This window comes from Artemia sp. Qi Xiang Cuo, chromosome 10, assembly GCF_049724085.1.
Source record: "Artemia sp. Qi Xiang Cuo chromosome 10, ASM4972408v1, whole genome shotgun sequence".
NCBI lineage: Eukaryota > Metazoa > Arthropoda > Branchiopoda > Anostraca > Artemiidae > Artemia > Artemia sp. Qi Xiang Cuo.
Window position 1 is genome coordinate 34,947,244 of NC_142803.1, and position 21,290 is coordinate 34,968,533.

The window sequence follows — 21,290 nt, forward strand, 5'->3', positions numbered from 1 at the left end:
AAAAAAAAAAAAAAAGTCAATTTGACGCCCTATGCGTGCGCCAGCAATGGCTCTGTAGGATCTTTATCCTTTTTTTTATCATTTAGATGGATTAGATATGTCCTCAAAATGCTTAAATACTACATTACTACAATACTTTCTGTAAATGGCCACCAAGAGGATACGAGAGACCCTCATAAGAAAGTAAGAGATACCCAAAAATATAGAAGGGTTCGATATTTTCAACCATATAGTCTTTGGGGATTTCTTAAGAGGTACCAAAAGCCTTTCAGGAGGTTCTAAACAGGTATGTAGTTGTTTCGCACATGAGTAGGATAAGAGGGAGTACGATGTTGGCCAATTCGATAACCAGAGGCATCTTGAAGCTGAGACCGATCTTTATGGAAATCAACTCACCAGTTTCTAGAATAGCTATCACGACAACAATAAATGTTCCAGTTTTTCCAGCACCGGCTAGACAATGTACGACCAAGGGTCGGCTAAGGTGACGTTGCTGTTTCCAGAAGTAAATACATTCGTTAACAAAGGCCAAAAATCCAGTTGTTGAAGCCGGGAAATCTCTAAAATGAAATCATTGTTATACCCGTGATTTACTGAGCCTAAACGGCAAATGAAACTTCTGTTGGGATATGTATATATATATATAATGTTGAAAATATCACTAATTTTTCGAGTAAACTGTAAGCTTGAGTAATTACTGTGACTTTCAAGGCTTTTTCTGATAAGTGCGTGTCAAACGAATAATCCCCTCACATTTCTCAATAAATAATAAAATTTAAGATTTATTCATTTTTTCAAATGTAGTATTAATAATTTTGTTATAGCCTTCAGGCCAAAAATTGTCACTTTGCGCCACGAAGGGCAGTGGCCCTGCAGAATTTAATTGTTTGAATTGTCAACCTCTCCAATTTCTTCCCCAATTTGGTTACATTTTGTCGCTTTCTTTAAGTGAGCTTTCTTCTTTAGTTGTATACATAGTTTCGCTTCAGAAAATCTATATTTCTATAAGAGAGACATAAGCAATGCGGGGTCTCCTTCACGAATCCCATAGTATCACACAACTGAAGCAAAGGCCATCTACGCGAACAGAAGACTCGAGCTGCCGACCGAAGCAAACAGAGAGAAGCTTCGATCCAGTGCCTCTGCTTAAGTCATGAGATTATTCCTTTAAATTTTGAAACATATCTTAGCGTCCCTGCGTGTTATATACGAACTCTCGATTCATAACATCTACATAAATCCTTGAGAGAGGTCCGAGCAAGATGGGGTCTCATTGACAAACCTTCTTGCAACATCCGATTGAAGCGCAGGCCATTTACGAGGGCGGAAAGGCCCGAGCAGCCAACCGAAGCGACCCAAGAGAGGCTTTGATCCATTCCCTCACCCCAAGTTATGAGATTGTTCCTCAAAATTGTGAAGTATATTTTTTTTTGCGTTCTTTTAAATTGTTATCCCTTTATAAGAATAAACTCCTTCATAGGTACCTACTGGACTTATACTGTCTCCACGTAACTAATTCATCATTTGCCTGGGAATTTAAAATGGTCACGACAAATTTTTTAGTCGAGTTGACACCAAAACCGGAAAAGAGAACTTAAATTCACATAAACAGAGAGGGGAGGGACTTCGGCCCTGTATTCCACTAGATTTCAAAAGTTTTCGAATTTTTCCAAATATTTTATCATATTTTTCTACACAACTCACCTTGTTTGAGCATTTTTTGAAGTTGTGCTCCCCCTAAAATAATTCCAAGGTTCGTCGACTTTTCGTCATACAAAAGTTGTTATGTTACGAAACAAAAATTTTAACAGAAAACGGCAACAAAACAAGATTTATTTTTAGGCACTAAGGCATATTCGAAAAAAAATCAATACAAAAAGCCCCATCTCCTACTTAAGCGAGTGAGAAAAGGGGTAGCAACGCATTTTCAAAAAAAACTTAAAAAAAAATCTTGAGAACCAAAAACAATACAGAAAAACAGATAGAAACAATCTATTTTAGCACATGAAACAAACCAAGTCCAAATATAAAACCAAGCACAGCAAATAAATTCCTACAAAAAGTGTTAAATCATCACTTCAATTTATTAAAATTGAAAAAAAATGCATTGTCTTCTTCGGTTTTGGGCAAGGAAATGTTATTTTCTTATTTAGGATAAATATATACAAAAGACATTTAAATTGGCTATTTTCTCCATATCTAAAAATTAGTCCTGTAACACAGTTTACTATTTTATCTCTACTTTTTTTTTTTTTTTTTTTTTTTTGGTTCATTCATTTTACTTGACTTCTCAAGTCATATTTTAAGGACGTGTTATCAGTTCTTTATATAAGTCCTAACCTAACCTATGCAACCTACTATAAAATACTTGATAACTTCAATTCACGCATATTCATATAAAAATTTATCACATTAGATTCATATTTTTTTCATATACTCAGATAATAAAAGCGCGATAAAAATTTTCAACAAAGGTAGGATTTCTAGTATAACTCGAAAAAAAACGATCAGAAACAAAATAAAAAACCGTTTTTTTTTTAAAGGAAAGAATGATATGGAGAATTTTTCAGGCAGAATCGTCAGCAAAAAAAAATTCTGGGGGAAATTTGCAGCGAGGATGGAATTATTCGGGGGTAATATCTCGGTGGGGGGGGGGGTGAGGATTTTAAGTGGGAGGAGCTTTCCATGTAGGAATTTTTCGTGGGGGAGGGGGGAAATTCTCCATGGAGAGGGACAATAATAATAACAAATTTTTACTTCTTTAAATTTGTTCTCATAGCACCAAATTAGTCTCGAGATCTAAAATTAATGTGCCTAAAATTAAGACCATTCTAGATTGATTAAACTAACATAAATCTAAGATTGATCTAAAAATAAGATTAAATGAATAGCTTACTCGCAAACCTGAAAACATTCTCTCTAACCATAGACTTTTTTCCAGAACTAAATAAAAGTTTGAGATATTATTCATTTTTCGTCATTTTAATTTGTTGCATTCTTTCAGTTATTTTTACTGGCCTACCTTGTTTTTTCCTTAGCTATAACTTAATGCTTTGTTTGATTTGTTGATGTATTCTCGTAGCCATATTTAGTTATTTATTTACAATTTTGATTTTGAGGAAAATAGATCAATAAAAAATTATTTCTGCTTCTCGCTTAGGATGCCAAATTAACTACTCCTGGAATGTAGGTCTAGTGTTTACTTACGTGGAGCCCCAGCCGGTAAACTGAAGATGTACAACATATCTACTGACTTTGGTGTCTCTATTGGTCAGCTGCACGACTCTTTCTGTCCATAATGGTTTACATTTGACAGTTTGAAGGTTCACAGTGAAGTTACCCATGTCAATAGGGGCTTCTTTACCTTTTGGAAAATAAGTTGAGGCAGATAACTGAAAAAAAGAGGACTTCTTAAAAAGAGGGTAATTCAGCGAGTTTCTAAAGAAAAACAACTTGTACTGATGGGAGTATAGCTAACAAATTTCACATCACCTTACTGGAAGAAAACTACCCTACCCCAAATTGGTGAAAACGGACGCTCAGTTAGATGCAATTCAAACTCAGAGTGAAACAGGTTCATTTTTTGACACGTCATTATCTTTTACACAATTAATTAGTAATAGCCATTGAAATTACTTAATTTGGTAATTCAGTTACCACCTTTTTTAAAATGTGTGTAAATTATATTTTAGATTTAGGGGAAAAGTTCATTAAAGTAATTGTGAAAAAGATCATTAGCATATTAAAAGCACGCACGGGGCCAAATGCTCACTTTTCTTGCCAATGATATTTAGAACTTAATTCTGTCTTTTAAACCCTCAAAAAGGAACATGACAGGGCGAAAAGTTCACAATCATATTTTGTTGTTTTTGTTATTTTTAGAAGCAGAACCTCCAGTCTCTCCTTTTCGATTGCCAATTCTTCTTAATGAAGAGATAGAGATTAGTAGCAAAACTGTGTTCCTAAGACACAGTCTCAAAGGTGAATTGTGAAGCAAATCAACCTACTATTGTGAAGCTACCAAGCTACAATTGTGAAGCTACCAAGTCAACGACGTTTAGACACAGAAGCAAAAAATATCCAAAGAAAATCTCGATCTCTCTGACGAAATAAAATATCAAGCATAAAAGTGCCTTCCTATAACAGTGACTGACTAGGAGAGACCAACCATTAAAGTGTCGCATGAAACCAAGAAAGAAAAGGATAGAATAAATGAAAAAAAATCAAATAGGTGAGAAAACGAGGATTTTTCAGCCAGTACCAAAATATGAAGACGAAAAAACAAGCAAATATTTCGACAAGGACCTCCGCCCAGTCGTCCTCAGTGCTCATAAAAAAAACAAAAAAATCTAACCTTTTGAAGTGAAATTGACAAGAGGAGAAAAGATACTCTAGTATCTTTATCCAGTATCTGAGTATATTTTCTCCTCTTGTCAATTTTTTTTTCTTTTTTTTTTTTTTTTTTTTTACTTAACCGTGCATCAGTATTAATTTTTTGCTGATAAAATAGATGCTCGAAACGACTCAAACCCTAACTTGACAGCGACGGTTTCAATTCGAAGAGTTTATTATTTACTAGCATTCGAGAAAAATATATTTTTGATCACACAAATGAAACCACCAACAGAGTTGAGACTGTTGTAAGCGTCAACAGAACAAACTTAATTAATGGTAAGAACTGAGCAGGGAATGTTCAATGGATATTTAAGATCAAAGAAGCATAAGGTTGAGAATAAGTTTATCTCTATAATAAAAGCAAAGAGAAGCTGATAACAGGGAGAACTCAAATTCCTCCTCGAAAACAAATAACTCTATTACAACCAGGTTAATTCATCATTTATGATGAATGAGGCAAGACTTCTTTCTATTAACTTTCCTACTCATTTTGTTCTATACTGTGTGTTTATTTGGTTCCGTTAGAAATAGATTGCTACGACACGATATCATACTCCTCTAAGAGGACCTGTACCCAACAATTAAACATAGATCTTGCCGGTTGCAGGTTAGAAGAATCTTATATTTGTCCCGTGTAATTTCAGATTGGTAATGAGATATCTTAATAACCTCCAAATATTGCAATCACTGTAAAAGCAGCATGCCAGCACAAGGATCTGGCATGGCCAGCTCTTTGACTAGTAGATTATACTTCCAAGAAAGTCACGCAACCAGAACGCTACGTTGTTAAGAAAAGGGTTAAAATAAATAATTTAGGCTTCTATATTACACAAAAATTTATTTTAAAATCTTGTCAAATGCACGTAAAGGGTAATACCCAATAGCAATAGAGTTAACTAAAGTATATGTTAAAATATAAAATTTAGATATGAAAGTTTATTTTAAAATCTTGTGAAATGCGAAACGACAGGCAAAGTTACAGTAGCATTATAGCTGAAAAATATTATATGTCAAGACTCGGGCATATTACCCAAAATAACTTTTTATATTTACGCAACTTATTAATAAGATATAGATTAGTAATTTTATACTTTGGCGCTTTTAAAATAATATATACCCTCGTCTAGTTTAATATCATGTTTGTTTAATTTAGTCTCGTCATTGTTTTACGTACCATTGTGACTACTAACAAAGATCCTTCAGATAGATAGAGCATTCTTTTTAACTTCCCTGCGTTGCCGGTTATAAGAATCCCAGTTTCATCATCATTTCAGACTTTCAGAATTTTCAAAGCAGAAAAAGCCACACTCAAGAAACAATTATGGGAAGAAGATGAAGAAACATACCTCAATATCTGTTAACAGACAAACAAGGACTTCCACTTGTTGTTCCCATATCATGACCCAGAAATCAGAAATAGTAGAGTTCAATGGACACTGAGTGGCAATGAAACTTGGACCGTCTTTTAAGAGCGATTCTAACTTGCTAGCATTTATGTAATCATCTTTTGTAGATGGAAGCAGTATTCTGTTGTGATCAAATGGTAGTATGTCCGGTTGTCTATTTTTCATGGGATAACATCGAGCAACGGATATATTACACTTGGCTGACTCTTGGTTCTAAAAGAAATAAAGTTGAACATCAAGAAGCATAAAAAAGCTCTTGGAGAATTACTGAACAAAAATAAAAAATTACTAACATCTTAAAAAGGGGTTAGAAAGAGGAAAAATCAGGCATGCATTATTGGCAAAATTAAAAAAAAACTCAGGTGTGTGGAGATTATGCAAGATAATTACCATAAATGTATTACAAACCAAAAACTCACAGAAGAAACTGATGAAAATACAAAGTTGATATTTGACAGAAAGTAGCAGTAGCAGTAGCAAACAAGTTCGACAACAACAGCAACCTTATAAGAAAATTAAAATATATTTTCTTGTGAATTATTATCGCTTCTAATCAGCAGTTGTACCAAAGCAATCCTTCTCAACTTATCTTCAGGGCTATACGTGGTGTTTCTCCTCCCCATTGTATAGTGAAGACGGTTTGATATAATTCTATTTTCCCTCCTTGTTTTAGTTTTTTTTTTTTTTTTTTTTTTTTTTATTTTTTTTTTTTTAAGCTTTTTCCAATAGGCAATGTTTAGAAGTCCTCCAAAAAAAAAAGTCCCACCAGACACCAAATCAAATTCCATTGAAAGTGACATAGTGAAAAATACTCATCTTTGCTAGGCAAGCACATTTTTTCGAAGTTCAAATGAAAGCTCTAATTCAGAGAATAAGACACTGATAAGTGTACAGGCTAATTTAACCATGAATGATTATAATGGGTTTCAAGAAGTCCTCTCTAGAAGCTCTAAAAAAAGGAAAAAAATCTCCCCAATCAAAAGCATTTCCCCTCTCCTTGCCCAAGATCCTCCCTCCAAAAACTTAGGAATTTACCTTAAAATTACTCCTACTACCCCCTTTGAAATTAAAACGATCACTGCAATAAGAGTTGCAATTTTTAAATTCCTAAAATCAATGTTCTCACTTAATATTAACCGTGATGGATCTCGGCTAATAGCTGTAGAAGATCAGAAATCAGCAGATACAATAATTAACCTAAAATCCCTTCTGAATACCCCAATTATTGGATCTAATTGGAACCCAAAACAATCACCAACAAAAATAGTAGTTTATTATGTTCCCCCAGAGATATCCACTCAGGAGTTAAAAGAAGGCCTCTCAGATAGGGCTGGAAACACAATCCCAGTTGAGGATGTTACTCAACTTGGCAAACCTAACTCTAATGGCCTAAAAACTAGTAGATCCTTCTTATTCACACTGAAGGAAAAAATTAATATCCAAGAAAAATTATTCCCATTTGGGCAAATCAAACCACACAAGGAATACAATCCTAAGCCTATCCAGTGTCAGAAGCGGCACTAACTGGGACACACGACAAAAAAATGCAATGAAATTCTCCGAGAGTGTAGTAATTGTAAAGCTTTCCATCCTAAAGAGCTGACAACTTGCAACAACACTCAGCCTACATGCATCAATTGCAAAGGCCCATATGAATCTACAAATAAATCATTATGCCCTGCATACAAGAAAAGAGCTCTAACACTCCAAATATCAACAGAGAAGGCCATCCCATACCCCTTTGCTGCAATGGAAGCAAATGCTACCCAACAATACCAAATAAAGCCTGTAATGAAACCAACCAAAACCCCCAAGTCAAACGCCCCCCAATGCATCAAGCACACCATATAAAACACCATCTTCTAAGCCCCCTAGCTCAAATCCCTATGAGAAGGAATCACCGATCCAACAAGCCTCCTTGTCCGGTGAGATGAGGTCAGCCTGGCCCCCTTCCCCTCCCAAGAAGAAACAAACCAGAAACACTACCAGGAATCAATCAACCGACAAACAGGATGCACAACCAAAAATGCAATCCCCAAATATATGCTTATTCATTCTAAACTGTAATGCAGTTCAGGCCATGAACATACATTAACTACAGAAAACAAAAATCATTGCAGAATTGGCAAAAATCTACATCCCGGATGATATGCTCATCCAAGCAAAAAAGATCTCGCTTTACTTTTAACAAAGCTGAACATTGATACACCGTCATATGAAGAATAAATCAACAACACAACATATATCAATACTCCAATGGAATGTAAGATCACTCACAGAGAATAAGCTAAATGAACTAATATCTTTTATGAACAATAATTCCATTAATATTGCTTGCCTCCAGGAAACTCATTTAACCCAAAATCAACAAATTAAGTCTCTGGGATATACTATCCTCAGAAAGGATAGATCTTCAGAGAGAAAAGGAGGAGGGTTAGCTTTATTAGTTAAAAATAATATAAAATTTTGTGGCATCAATTTTCCAGATTTTGCAAATGATGTTGATGTAATTGGTATCATTGTTTGGCTGAATAATTTAAAAGCCTACATAATAAGCTTTTATAGCCCTAATGGCCAATCTACGGATGCCAAGGATTTCTTTAAATATATAAATAATTCTAATATGTTAAAAAATATCATTATTCGTGGAGATTTCAATGCCCACAGCCTTTTGTGGGGGAATAAACCAGCAAATAAAGATGGTAAATTGATTGAGCATATGAATTCAAATAATAATGAATTAGCTGTTGCTACCCTTCCAAACCTGAATACATATTTCAACCCCAAAAGTGGCAGATTCTCCACAATTGACATACATATTGTTTAATTATTTTTTTTTCACAAAATTTACATTAGTACAATTGGTAGTTAATTTATAGACCCCTTTTTAATAGCTGTGCATCAACCTTAGCTTGCAGGATCTTTATCTCATGCTTTCAAATACACCAACACTAAAGCAAATTGTTGTATGTTTCGACATAAGCTAAATAATGAAATTACAAGTTTCACCCAAATTTCATGCATCTCTAACACAACAGTTGAGACACATGCTGAAGCCTTGACATCTTTACTAATAAATACAGCTAATCATGCTATCCCCAGGACAACACCTAAGAAAACATTCCCTAAACAAATTACTAAAGCGTGGTGGACAAATGAGTGCATAAATAAATGGAGAATAAAAAAGGCAGCTAGGACATAATTCATAAAATAACAATCACCTACTACAAATTTAAAAAAATTACAAGTAGAATCTAATCTAAAAAGGACTATAATAGATGCTAAATATAAATACTGGAATAAATTTGCAAATAATCTATCCAGAGAAACACATGAGCCAATTATACATAAAGTCATAAGCAACATCTGTGGGAAAAAGACTTCCCCCAACCCACTCCTGTATGAGCTTATACATAATAATACCCATTATGACAATGATAGTGAAAAAGCTAAGCTATTTGCAACTCTTTTTGTTAATAAGCTAACATTAAATAATCAAAGCAAACTGTCCACAATTCCTATGAACCCAAGTTACCAACCACGCCCAGGATCCGAGTATATAACTAATCCAGTTTCAATCCAGGAATTGAATAATGCAATACATCATATTAGGACCAAAACTAGCGGTAGCTATGACAATATACATCCTACATGGATAAAGAATCTCACACCTTCATACAAACAAGAACTGCTAAATTGTTATAATCACGCTTGGGCAGCTTCTAGGTTCCCCAATATATGGAAATGTTCGTCCCTCCTACCAATCCTAAAGAAAAATAAACCAAAAGGTAACCCTGAGTCTTATAGGCCCATAATGATTACTCCTGTGATTAGGAAAATAATGGAGAAAATGATCTATCAGACTCCTCTGGTTTGTTGAAAAAAATAATATGATCCCTCACACTCAAACTGGATTCAGGAAACACCACTCCTCAACAGATGCTTTCAGTTTGCTAACAAATGCAATAAATGAATCTGTCTCAAAAAATAATGTCCTAGTTGCAGCTTTCCTAGATTTTGAAGGGGCATATGACAATGTGACCCACCAAATCCTTTTAAACAAACTTGCAAACCTTGGAGTACCCCCTAAGCTAGTATCTTTTATTAAATCCTTCATAGAAGTGCGAAGTTTCATCGTTTGTGTTGGTTCAGCCTCTTTACCCCATAAGACAACAACCAAAGGCACACCTCAGGGAGCAGGCCTCAGTTGCCTCCTATTTACCCTATATCTCTGGGACAAGAACCTACCCCACACGAATCCACAATATGTTGATGATCTGGTGCTATGGTCATCTGGCAACACCTTCCAGATAGCACAGTCAAATCTGCAAAAGTCACTTTTCCAGTTTGAAAAATTCTCTCAACATTCAGATTTACCCATTGCACCCACCAAGTAAAAAATAATCCAATTTCACCGGAAGCGAGACCATGTTAATGCAGAACTAACTCTAAATAAAACAACTATTCCAGAAGATAATCATATTAATTACCTAGGTCTCATGCTTGACCAAAAACTTAATTTCCAACTCCACATTGCAAACACAAAAACAAAATGTTATAAAAAAATAAATATACGTAAAAGACTTCTTTCCACGCTATAGGGAAGTGAAGAGAAAGCTTTAATGAAGTTTTACAAATCATATATAAAAGACAGGAGTGACTATGGGTTTATTGTCTACGTTGTCTATGTAAAGACGATTATTCAAAAAATTGAAGCGACACAAAATTAATAAACTACATTTGATATTTGTCGTTAGGAAACCCACAAGAATAAAGTTTAACTATGGAGAATGTATTAACAACAATAAGAGAGAGACGTAGGTTTCTCTTGACAAAACATCATACAAAAATTGAATCAAATAGCTCACCCACATTACATAATTGGTTAAGAAATCCAGCCATGTATAGAGGCATTGCAGATGAGTATGCCAATATTCAGAAGAAGTTCCCCATACCAGCAAAATCTATGGCACGCACTTTCCCCCGATCCCCCCCATGGCATTGGCCAAGTCCCATAATAAATAATGAATTCTCAAAGTGGAATAACGATTTAACCCCCATTGCTTTTGTCCAGAAAAAATTGGCAGAAATTAATACAATTACCTATCAAAATCACTTCCAAATATTTGTTGATGTGTCAAAAATTAATGAGAAGGTTGTTACTGATGCTTTTCTTTCTCACCTGAAAATTACAACGGGTGACAGACTGTTTAACAATTTATCTGTTATGTCTGCTGATGTAAATTCCATAATCAAGGTATTAGAAAACCTTAAGGAAAATCAACTTTTTAATGTAAATTAAAATAATATTATCATATATTCCGACTCTCTATCAAGCCATGAGTTGCTAACCTCAGCTCCTCAGTATAAGTTGGACATAGACACTTATCATTGTCTCAGTATTATTGATAATCTTGCTTCAAGTGGCATAAAAACTTATTTTCAGTACATTCCTATCCACTCTGGCATAAGTGGTAATCATCAGGATGATGAAATATCAAAAATGCTATAAATATTGACGAGCCAAGTGTGAGACCAATCCCGATTAGAGATATTTATCGATGGAGACTATCAGATAATAATTTTGATAAGATTAATCCTAACCTTTCCCCCTTTCCTAATAAGTGTCTTTCTAAAATTTATCATAGAATTTGTTCTGGAACAAATGGACTAAATTTTATTGCATTCTCATATAAGCTTTCTAATTCAAGTGGTTCAATTCCCCTGTCCCCTCTTTGCAGGCATTGTAATATGAATAATGAAACAATTGACCATTGCCTATTTGAATGTAATATGCTGACGTCTGCACAACATACCTTGCTTTGTAAACTGTTAAAATGCTTCAAACACCCCAAAATCTCACTATCAGCCAAGAGCCTAGCCAACTATACCTGCACACAGAGCACAGAAATCGATATCTATCGTCTTATATTTGAACTCTTTGAGTCAAAAGATCTACTGAAAGATATCTGAGAATATCTAATAAATAAGAGACAACCAAGACAGTAGCTCTGTAGCCCACAGAGTGAAGCAAAAAGAGGAGGGCTAAATAGTACCAACAGAATAGCCCCCCTGCAGTGAATTAGAAGAAGAAGACAGAAAGCCAGTTTCTTACTCAGCAGCAATACTTCCTAATACTAATGCTGAAAAAGATGACATATACTGGTTGGAGAAAAGATGGAACAAAGTAGAAAATTATATGTCACTGGTAGAAAGTTACAGATTATAAATGAATTCGTGCACTTAAGCTGTCAGGTTTCATCAACTGATGGGCGGATTAGTCATATTGATCTGTGGGGAGTAGAGGACTTGGGACAATGAGGGTGTTTTAAGAAAAATTTTGAAAAATACTGGTTTAAGTAACATTAATTTACGAAGAGAATTTTAGATAGTATCACAGCACTAGTTTTTAGCTACGGTCACGAAATGCAGAAATTTCAACAGAAGTAAATTAAAAAGAAAGTTCTGTTAGGTTTTAAAAAAGATTGATACGTCTAAATGATAAGTTTAATGGTGTGGTTTTAAGCAGTAATTTGGGGCTGAGTCATATAACATTACAAATACTATGGCTAGATATTTGGGTAAATTAACATCACTCCAAGTAGATCGACTTGTTAAAGACAGTATACTAAGAGTGTTTGACGGATATGAAAAAGGAGTCTTGGACTAGCCAGGCGAAACCAATTTTAAAAAGTTGTGGAAAAGCTAGGATCCGGATATCTCTATAGAGGGAGGGGGGGCTTAGTTTAAGAGGTGGTATAGTAGGGTGAAATTAAAGTGGGATCAGAAAGAGGAAAATTTTACCATTTGAACACAGGAGGAAATATTTGGGGAGGATGGGGTCGAGAGCCGATTCTTACTTTTGCCTGACAGGTGTAGAAGGTAGAGACGATTTAGTTTAATTTCTTTGTTTTCTTAAGGAACGAAGGGTTGAGGAGAAACAATGTTTCCCCATCTATCAAGATTTGAATCTACTTATCCAAATGCCCCAAGATAATAAAGAACTGAATGCGGACTCCCATCAAATTACACTGTATTTGAGGGAATTGTCTGTTCTCCTCCGAATGCCAGGAGAAACACTCTGTCCCATCGCCTACGATTTCAGCCTCATGGCCACCGGGTGGAAACAACCACTTGGTCACCCAAAGAACAAGATGGTACGGTAGTCTACATCAGTTCCTAAGCAAGGGCGGAATAAGACCTGAAGGTGCAGCCGCAGCTGCTCAAGACCCGCTGTTTGCGCCAGGTTGGCAGGGGAATTAAGTCAGTAAGTAGTAAATTGCATGTTGGACAAGCGCGATTTGCCGAGTCTTTAACCGCTACACAATAGATAAATAACTGCGTTAAACCTTACTGAATATGACCTTATTTTAAATACCCCTCCACAATGGTTCTAGACAGTTTCTCCTCATAAAAAATTCCCTCTGGAAAATTACCCCAAACGTGAAATTGAGCAGCCATATGGAAGGTAAGAAAAAGAATACAAAAAAGAAGGAATCTGGCAATATTCTACCAATATCCCAAAATACAGGTAGAATATGTGGTATAGAAAATCCTAAAGCATTTATTTTTATATTTTAGTTCTTATAATTACCTTTTTCGGTTCCATTGTAACTGAACCCCTGTAACTGAACCCCCGTATAACCGAACACCTGTGCAACTGAGCCCCCGTATAACAGAGCCCCCGTGCAACTGAACGCCCGTGCAACTGAACCCTCGTGCTACTGAACCCTCATGCAACTGAGCCCGCTTTAACTGAACCCTCGTGCAACTCAAACCACGTGCAACTCAACCCCATTTAACTAAACCCTCATGGAACTGAACCCCCGTGCAACTGAACCCTCGTGCAACTGAACCCCCATGCAACTGAACCCTCGTGCTACTGAGCCCACATGCTACTGAACCCCCTTTAACTCAACCCCCGCGCAACTCAATCCTCGTGCAACTCAACCCCCGTGCAACTGAACCCCCGTGTAACTGAACCCCCGTGCACCTGAACCCTCGTGCAACTCAACTCCCGTGCAACTCAACCCCATTTAACTAAACCCCTAGGCAACTGACCACCCGTACAACTGAACCACCGCGCACCTCAATCATCCTGCCGCTCAACTCCCATGCAAATGAATCCTCGTGCTACTGAACCCTCATACAACACAACCCCCTTTAACTGAACCCTCGTGCAACTCAACCCACGTGCAACTCAACCCCATTTAACTAAACCCCCGTGTAACTGAACCCCCATGTAACTGTGTGTTAACAGAACATAACTGATGAGCGAAAAGTGATGAAAGAGAGGGGTAATACTGAAATCTTAGCCACCATTCTTGGGAGAAAACTTACGGTGTATAAATGACCATGAAATTCCTGTGTTGTTTTAAAGTCACTTTTCTGTGAATAGGCAGCGTGGCGGCAGAGTGCACCTAGCGACGATAAATCACATCAGTCCAGATTTGTCAGTAAAAAATTACTCAGTGATAATTTATTGCTCCCCCTGGCATTATGTGCTTCTAGGTCCAGGTTTAGGGACCTCGTGGTCAATCCAGGCCTGAGCGTGCCCATATTTAAGCACTCTCTGAAAGTTCCAATTTAATGCAAAAATCCCTTTTTGAGATATGCCATTTTGAAAATCTGCATGCACATAGTGTCTTCTGGTTTAGTTCAAGTTCCACCTCAAATACCTCATTCTGTCAAATTTTCAACTTGATGTGCGTAGCCTTAATAGTGCTAGTTTAATAGTAGCAGAAGTCGTCGTAGGAGCAGTAGAAGTAATAATAGTGCTGAATTAGGAATAGTAGTAGCAGGTAGATGCCCCAGAAGTTTCGTCTTGATACGCTAAGCTGTTCCAAAAAAATTGCTGATACACCTGTATCATCAATCTGTATGTTATTGCAAGTTACCAATTGTTAAAATTTAAGGTTTTTATAGAAGGGATGATCGTAAAAACTTTGAAGGAGGCTCATTCGATTGGAAATTGAAAGTTCAATTTCGAAGAATCAAAGGTAGTCACAGTACTTTCAGCCTTTCCCTCTTAACCGACACCCCCCCCCCCGTCCCAAAAACACAGTCGATCAAAAAAAAAATGAACATTTTTTTCAAAATAGTCTAAAGATCAAATAACCATGCCTTTGGGGTTAAAAACCCCACAAGTAGCATATGGGGCAAGGGCTGTAAATTAAGCTAGTTTCTCATTGGTAGCACATAAGGTTTTTGTAGAAAAAATTTTGTATGAACTTTTTTTTTGGGGGGGGGGGCTCATTCGATTGGAAATCAAAATTTCCAGTGCACTTTTTGCAAAGTTAAAAGTAATCGGAGGGCTTCCACCCCACCCTATTTATCCCCCAAATACATCCGATCTAAATTTTGGGACGGCCGTTTTATTTAAAACAGTTTAAAGTTTAAATAACTATACCATAGTTAAATAACTATGGTTCATATCCCTATTGTGTTTTACCCAATGTAAGTACGGTGGTTGAGTTGCACGAGGGTTCAATTGCACGGGGGTTCAGTTGCACGGGGGTTCGGTTATACGGGGGTTGAGTTGCACGGGGGTTCAGTTACTCGGGGGTGTAGTTAAATGGGGTTGAGTTGCATGGGGGTTGAGTTGCACGAGGGTGCAGTTAAAGGGGCTTCAGTTGCATGAGGGTTCAGTTGCACGGGGGTTCAGTTGCACGAGGGCTCAGTTGCACGAGGGTTCAGCTATACGGGGGTTCAGTTGCACGGGGGTTCGGTTAGACGGGGACTCAGTTCCACGGTGGTTCAGTTACATGGTGGTTCAGTTACACAGGGGTTCAGTTGCTTGGGGTTCAATTACACGGGGATTCAGTTACACGCACACCACCTTTTTCATGTTTTTTTTTGGGGGGGGGGGGGAGGGTCAGTTATCATAGCATGGTAATATAAAAGTTAAACAAAAATAATTTGGAAATATAGAATTGGTGGCAACTGTGGAAGGGGTTCCTTATGATGGAAGTGCACAGAGATACAGGCTGAAACTTCTAAGTACGAATAATTGCTTCCCGTGGACAACCATGTACATCAGAAGGTTTCCCCCTCTAAAGTACCTTTTAGGGGCGTTTATTTTTTTTATTTTCTTTTATTTAAGTACCATTTAAATAACATAGAGTAAAAATCCAAGTCAGAACCAAGCAAATTTAAAATGGACGCAGCTCCTTATTGAAAGAAAAAAAAAACAAGCAAATTATTTTCGTTAACTTTAATCTTGCCCTGCTATGATAACTTACACCTCCCCCCCCCACACAACACACAAAAAACAAAAAAAAAAAAAAAAAAAAAAAAAAAACACAACAAAAGAATTAAAAGAAATCAAAAATATAGAAATAAATAATATATGATATTCGACAAAACATATTCTATCAATATTCTGCAATAAAGGTAGAATATTCTAAAATCCCTTCTTTATTTCATTCTTTTTATTTGTCTTACTTTCCCTTTGGCTGCTCAATTTTACATATATGGGAAATTTCCGGGGGAACAGCCGGACACCCCCACAGTACCGTAAGATATCTGATAAAGGCCCTTTTTATAAACCCTCCTCCTGGGGAAATCCCGCAGCCACAATGGAAAAAACGACAAGATTTGGCACTAAATACCCCCTTTTACTGTTTCTTCCCAAGAAACAATCCCCTGACCTGTTCACATCGATCGACTGGTCATCAGAAGATTGATAGTTCCTAATGCAAAATAGCTCAAGTAATGTATTCCAGGAAAAAGCTACCGTATCGTGGTATTGTTTCATTTGCATAATTTAAGTCCAAGGATCGTGGCTGTATCAAATAAAAGCTGTATTAGACAGAGTAAGACTGTCATATATTTGGAGTGAGAGGCTAGAACAGGCGGAAAAGGCTCAGTAGCTTAATGACTGATTCATGAGTAGAATAAAAGACGAGGAATTTCCGATTTGGATTGAAGTAGCAGGAAGATCTGAAACATTGAATTTTAATTTCCAAGTTAAAGATTTTTTTTATTTAGATTATTATTTTAAAAGATCCACCGACTGAGACTTTAGGGACTTGGTTCTGAATTCAAGCCAATTGTCTGATACTAAAAAAGTAAAAGGGTTTTGCAAGAAAATCCTAGCTTAGGATAGGGATCGCTCTAGTCCCAAATGTAACTTAGGAGTTGAGTAATTGACACACATTCTTGTGAAGTTGAGTAGATTGTCAACAGCTTTCTCGTTTTAGAAGTAATTTTTCTAAGGGTGATATCCTTGAGTTTCCAGGGGTCTTCCAGACGAAAGTAAAAAAGACAAAAGTTCAGGTTGAAGTTTTAAAGAAAGGCGAGTAATCTTTTTTTTCGGGGGTAGGAGAGAATATTAACCCTTAGTTTATTCATTTTGTGATTTGTATTATGAAATGAGCAACATGCTTGCTATCCGGTAAAAAAAAGACCCAGCAACTGAAAAGCTGATTGGATGTCCTATGCGTCATCAATGGGTTCGTAGGATCTTTTTTCCTTCTTTATTAATGAATATTGTATTATATGGCTCGTTTGGCTTATAATAAACCTATTATAGCACTAACCCCTTCAAATACTTATTCGGTATACTACATAAGGATCAATAACAAGCACATTTGTAGTAACCAGTTTTCAAAATTAAAAATAAAAACAAATTAAATGCACCTGAGAATCTAGAAGCTCCTTCCATTTGAGTTCAAGAGGAGTTGGTCCATTGATGCTTCTTTTTGTTAATCCATCAACAAACCTGTCGAACTTGTCAACGTCTAAAGCAAATCGGTCCAACACGCTTGTTTCGCTGAATATATCTCCTTTATGGTTCATAGGAAGGGTTTCCTGCCTTTCAGCTAAAACTTGAACATCAGCAGATGTTGAAGATGCTACTTTATTCGTCTCACTCTGAGTCGATTGAACTTTTAAAGGTTTTATCTCTGACTGAGGTGTAACTAGAAGGAGAAAAGATAACAGATTTTTGTCCTCTGTTCTTACTGATCGATGACCTAATTTCTTTGCAACTATTTTCTAACTTGTTAGTATCATTTGCATAGCTATTTATATTAAGACCAGGGGTGTACTTAGTGATACGGTTGAGGGGCAGGTGGGGATCTCATTGGTTTTCCTGTAATTTTCACTTACTTCTTTTTTAAATTAACGGAAAACTGGTGTAGCCTACTATCCTGTCCTGCAGAACTGGGGACACCATAATTGTTTTATATTTTTATATGGAGGGAAGCATAAAACCATCAGTGTAAGTACCAAGGGTAGCATAAATACCAAGGGTATTTACCAAAGAACATATAGTTATACCTACAGTTACATCGCACATAGTAACACAAATCTGGACTCGAAATAAGAGAGGGTTCAGACGCTCGACACAGGTTGGGATTCAATCTAAAACTCAAAGCTCAAAAATATCGAACACCATTTCAAGACAAGATCCGACAACTATGGATCCGTGCAAAGAAATGTTTTCGACTCGATCTTTTTCATAAGGTCGACAGTTATCAGGTGTCATCTTGACACCAAGATCTAGATTGTTCACTTTTGAGTTTTAGACTGGATTGAAGACTGTCCAGCATCTAAGTGCTACTAAAGACAAGACAAAAATAACGCAGAATCAACTTCAAAAATGGACAAAACACAAGTACATTTTGAGTCCACTTTCGGATATCATCATGGTTGCAGTAAAGCACAAACCACGGCCCATAGTAACCAAAAATTAAAAAACGCGTTAAAAAAAAACTGGCTAGTGAGAAAAAACTGCCATTTGTAGCTGATTCAAGAATAGAACTGTGTACACTTGTGCTCGAGTGCTCGAGTGCTTTCCCGAACGTAAGACTAAATTCTGTTCTAGTGATAAACCATACGTAAATTCAAAAATAAAGCAACTGATAAAACATAGATTGCACCTACTACGAAAAGGCCAAGTGAACCAAGCAAAACAGTTGGCAAACCAAATAAAAGAGGAAATCAAAAAGGCACAAGTAAATTACTAGGAAAATGAAGTTGACCATCTTTTGGAGTCCAAACCGTCGCAGTTTTTCAGTAAAAGTAAAAAGTCTGACTGGCAAAAGTTCTCAACCAGTTGACTTCATGAAGGAGGAGCCTCTAGAGAAAACCGCAAATGATTTAAATGCCCATTTGGCTTTAATTGTGCAGTCTTACCCCCCTCTTCCACCCGAGGATCCTTCAGTACATTTAACGACTTCTTCAGATAATAATTTAATTGATGATATGTCCTCGGCAATTATAATCCGTAAACTCTCTTCGTTAGAAAGAACTTCCATTGCCCCTTTTGACATTCTAGTTGCTCTCATTTAAGCATTTGCTAAAAAATTATCATTTCCCCTTCAGATAATTTTCAATAATATAACAAAACAGGATATTTTCCAAAGAAATGGAAGAAAGGGTTTATTACTCCCATTCCAAAGAAAGGAGCAGCTAATGATTTCTCTGGTGTCCGGCCGATCACAGTTAAGTTAGTTTTTAGCAGAATATATGAAAGCTTTGTTGCCGCATGGCTGAAAAAATATCTCTTGAAAGTAACTGATCGAAAGCAATTTGGTAACATCCCTAAGTGTTCGACAGTTCATTACCTCGTTAATTTAATTGATTTTATTTTAAAACACCTGGATGAACGTGGAAAATGGATAAATTTAATTGCAATTGATTTTAGAAAAACATTTGACCTTGATGATCACAAAATCCTTTTAGAAAAAATGGTTGAAAAAAAAATATACCCAGCTTTATTATTAAAATCATCAAGAGCTTCTTAACAAATAGAGAGCAACCTGTGAAGTATAAAGACCAATTTTCCACTTTTCTGCCAGTTTTTTTTTGTGGAATTCCACAAGGAACTGTGATCGGGCCGCTGGGCTTCCTCCTCATGATAAATGAAATTACTGCTAAGCTGGGGGACAGATGGAAATACGTTGACGACTTGTCCTTAACGGAAATCGTATCTAAGGATTCGAAGAGCAATGCTGCTGGTATCATTGACCAAGTTACCTCAGAGGCGGCTGAACTAAATATGGTCGTGAATAAGGACAAAGGCTCGGTCACAACATTTTCTTTTCTTCAGAATACTCTACTGACTTTCGAACCTCCTATCGCTTCCGAGCTAATAAGCCATAAGATAACTTTACTTGGTGTGGTGATTTCTTCTGATCTCTCATGGCGGGAAAATACAAAGATAATTGTAAAAAAAGCTAACGGCGCAATCCAAATGCTAAAAACACTGAACAAATTTCGAGTTCCTAAGGACAAGCTGAAACTAATATTTCACTCTTTCATCCGCCCCTTAGTTGAATATGCTTGTCCGGTTTGGCACTTTGCCCTTACCCAGGATGAAATTGATAAAATAGAACGAGTTCAGAAGAGATCACTGCAAATCATTTATGGCGGTTCCCCTCTACCTTACTCCTTTTACCTCAAGGAATTTAAACTTGAATCCCTTTCTTCCCGCCGAGGAAAATTATGCCAAAGATTTGGCTCCACCCTCCTTCAACATCCCATCTACCGATCATTCCTTCCCCCACCTTTTGTCCCTATAAGATCTCGTCCCCCCAGGGAAGTGGCTGAGAAAGTCCCAAAACTAACCCCAGTCCACCGTAACACCATGCGTTATAGTAAAAGCTTTGTGCCAAGCTTTGTCAAATATTATAATGATCTCTAGTGTTTTAATTGTTTAGTTTATTTTTATCCTGACGAAGTTTTACCAGATAATTTTATTCTCAATCTCAAGTGTTTTTATCCCCTAGTTCATTTATCCTGACGAAGTTTTATTAGACAACTTTATTTTGTTAATTATGACTAAGAGACATCATATTTGGGCTTTGCCCACGAGAGCTATGTCTTGTTTTTTAATTAAATGAATTTGAATTTGAATACACACTTTGACACAGTTCTGTTTCATTTAAATATTGTCTCTTCACCTAAAAAATTTAATTTTTATTTGTTCAGCATTAAGGCTGATCTTACTGAGGAAAGCTACTAGGTTTTTTTTTTTTTTTTTTTTTTTTTTTTACCAGAATATTCAATTTGTCAAATTTGATTTTGTTTTAGTTATGTACAGCCTTGAATATTTCCATTTTTTGAAATTTTTTTTATCTATAAGAACAAGTCAAAACTTAATCTGATGATATTCACTTTCTTGTATGTTGTGAGGCTTAGTGTCACAGCCCTTTATTAAATTCAAAACTGTGAGCATTCTATATGATATTTTCTATATAAAGCATCAGTACACTAAAGTGACAATAATTTTTTTGTCCTTGAACACAAAATCATTTTTGAATGAACCAATCGGGAGATTTCCCATCCTAAAAAACCCTGAAGAACGTTCTCTCATGCACAAACATATAAAAAAAAATCTATGACATTTTGCTCCGCAATTTGGGACTTTAAAACCGAGAATTTTTTTTTAATTTCTCCATTGGCTCTTTTATAGACTTACCACAACACCTGGTTTTATGCATACAGTCAAGGTATCTGAATGATGTTTCTCATGATCAGAAA

General features: G+C 36.3%; 1 protein-coding gene across 1 annotated transcript in view; it reads right to left on the reverse strand.

Moving 5' to 3' along the window:
- The window catches only part of mop (tyrosine-protein phosphatase non-receptor type protein myopic), a 100,336-nt gene that overhangs the window by 21,406 nt on the left and 57,640 nt on the right, over positions 1 to 21,290 (reverse strand). Inside the window, exons 10-13 of the mRNA XM_089095376.1 lie at positions 17,442 to 17,722; positions 5,742 to 6,014; positions 3,208 to 3,392; positions 397 to 560 (exon numbers count right to left, since the gene is read on the reverse strand). Of these exons, the coding sequence (XP_088951502.1) occupies positions 397 to 560; positions 3,208 to 3,392; positions 5,742 to 6,014; positions 17,442 to 17,722 (903 nt within the window). The remainder of the gene's footprint in view (positions 1 to 396; positions 561 to 3,207; positions 3,393 to 5,741; positions 6,015 to 17,441; positions 17,723 to 21,290) is intronic.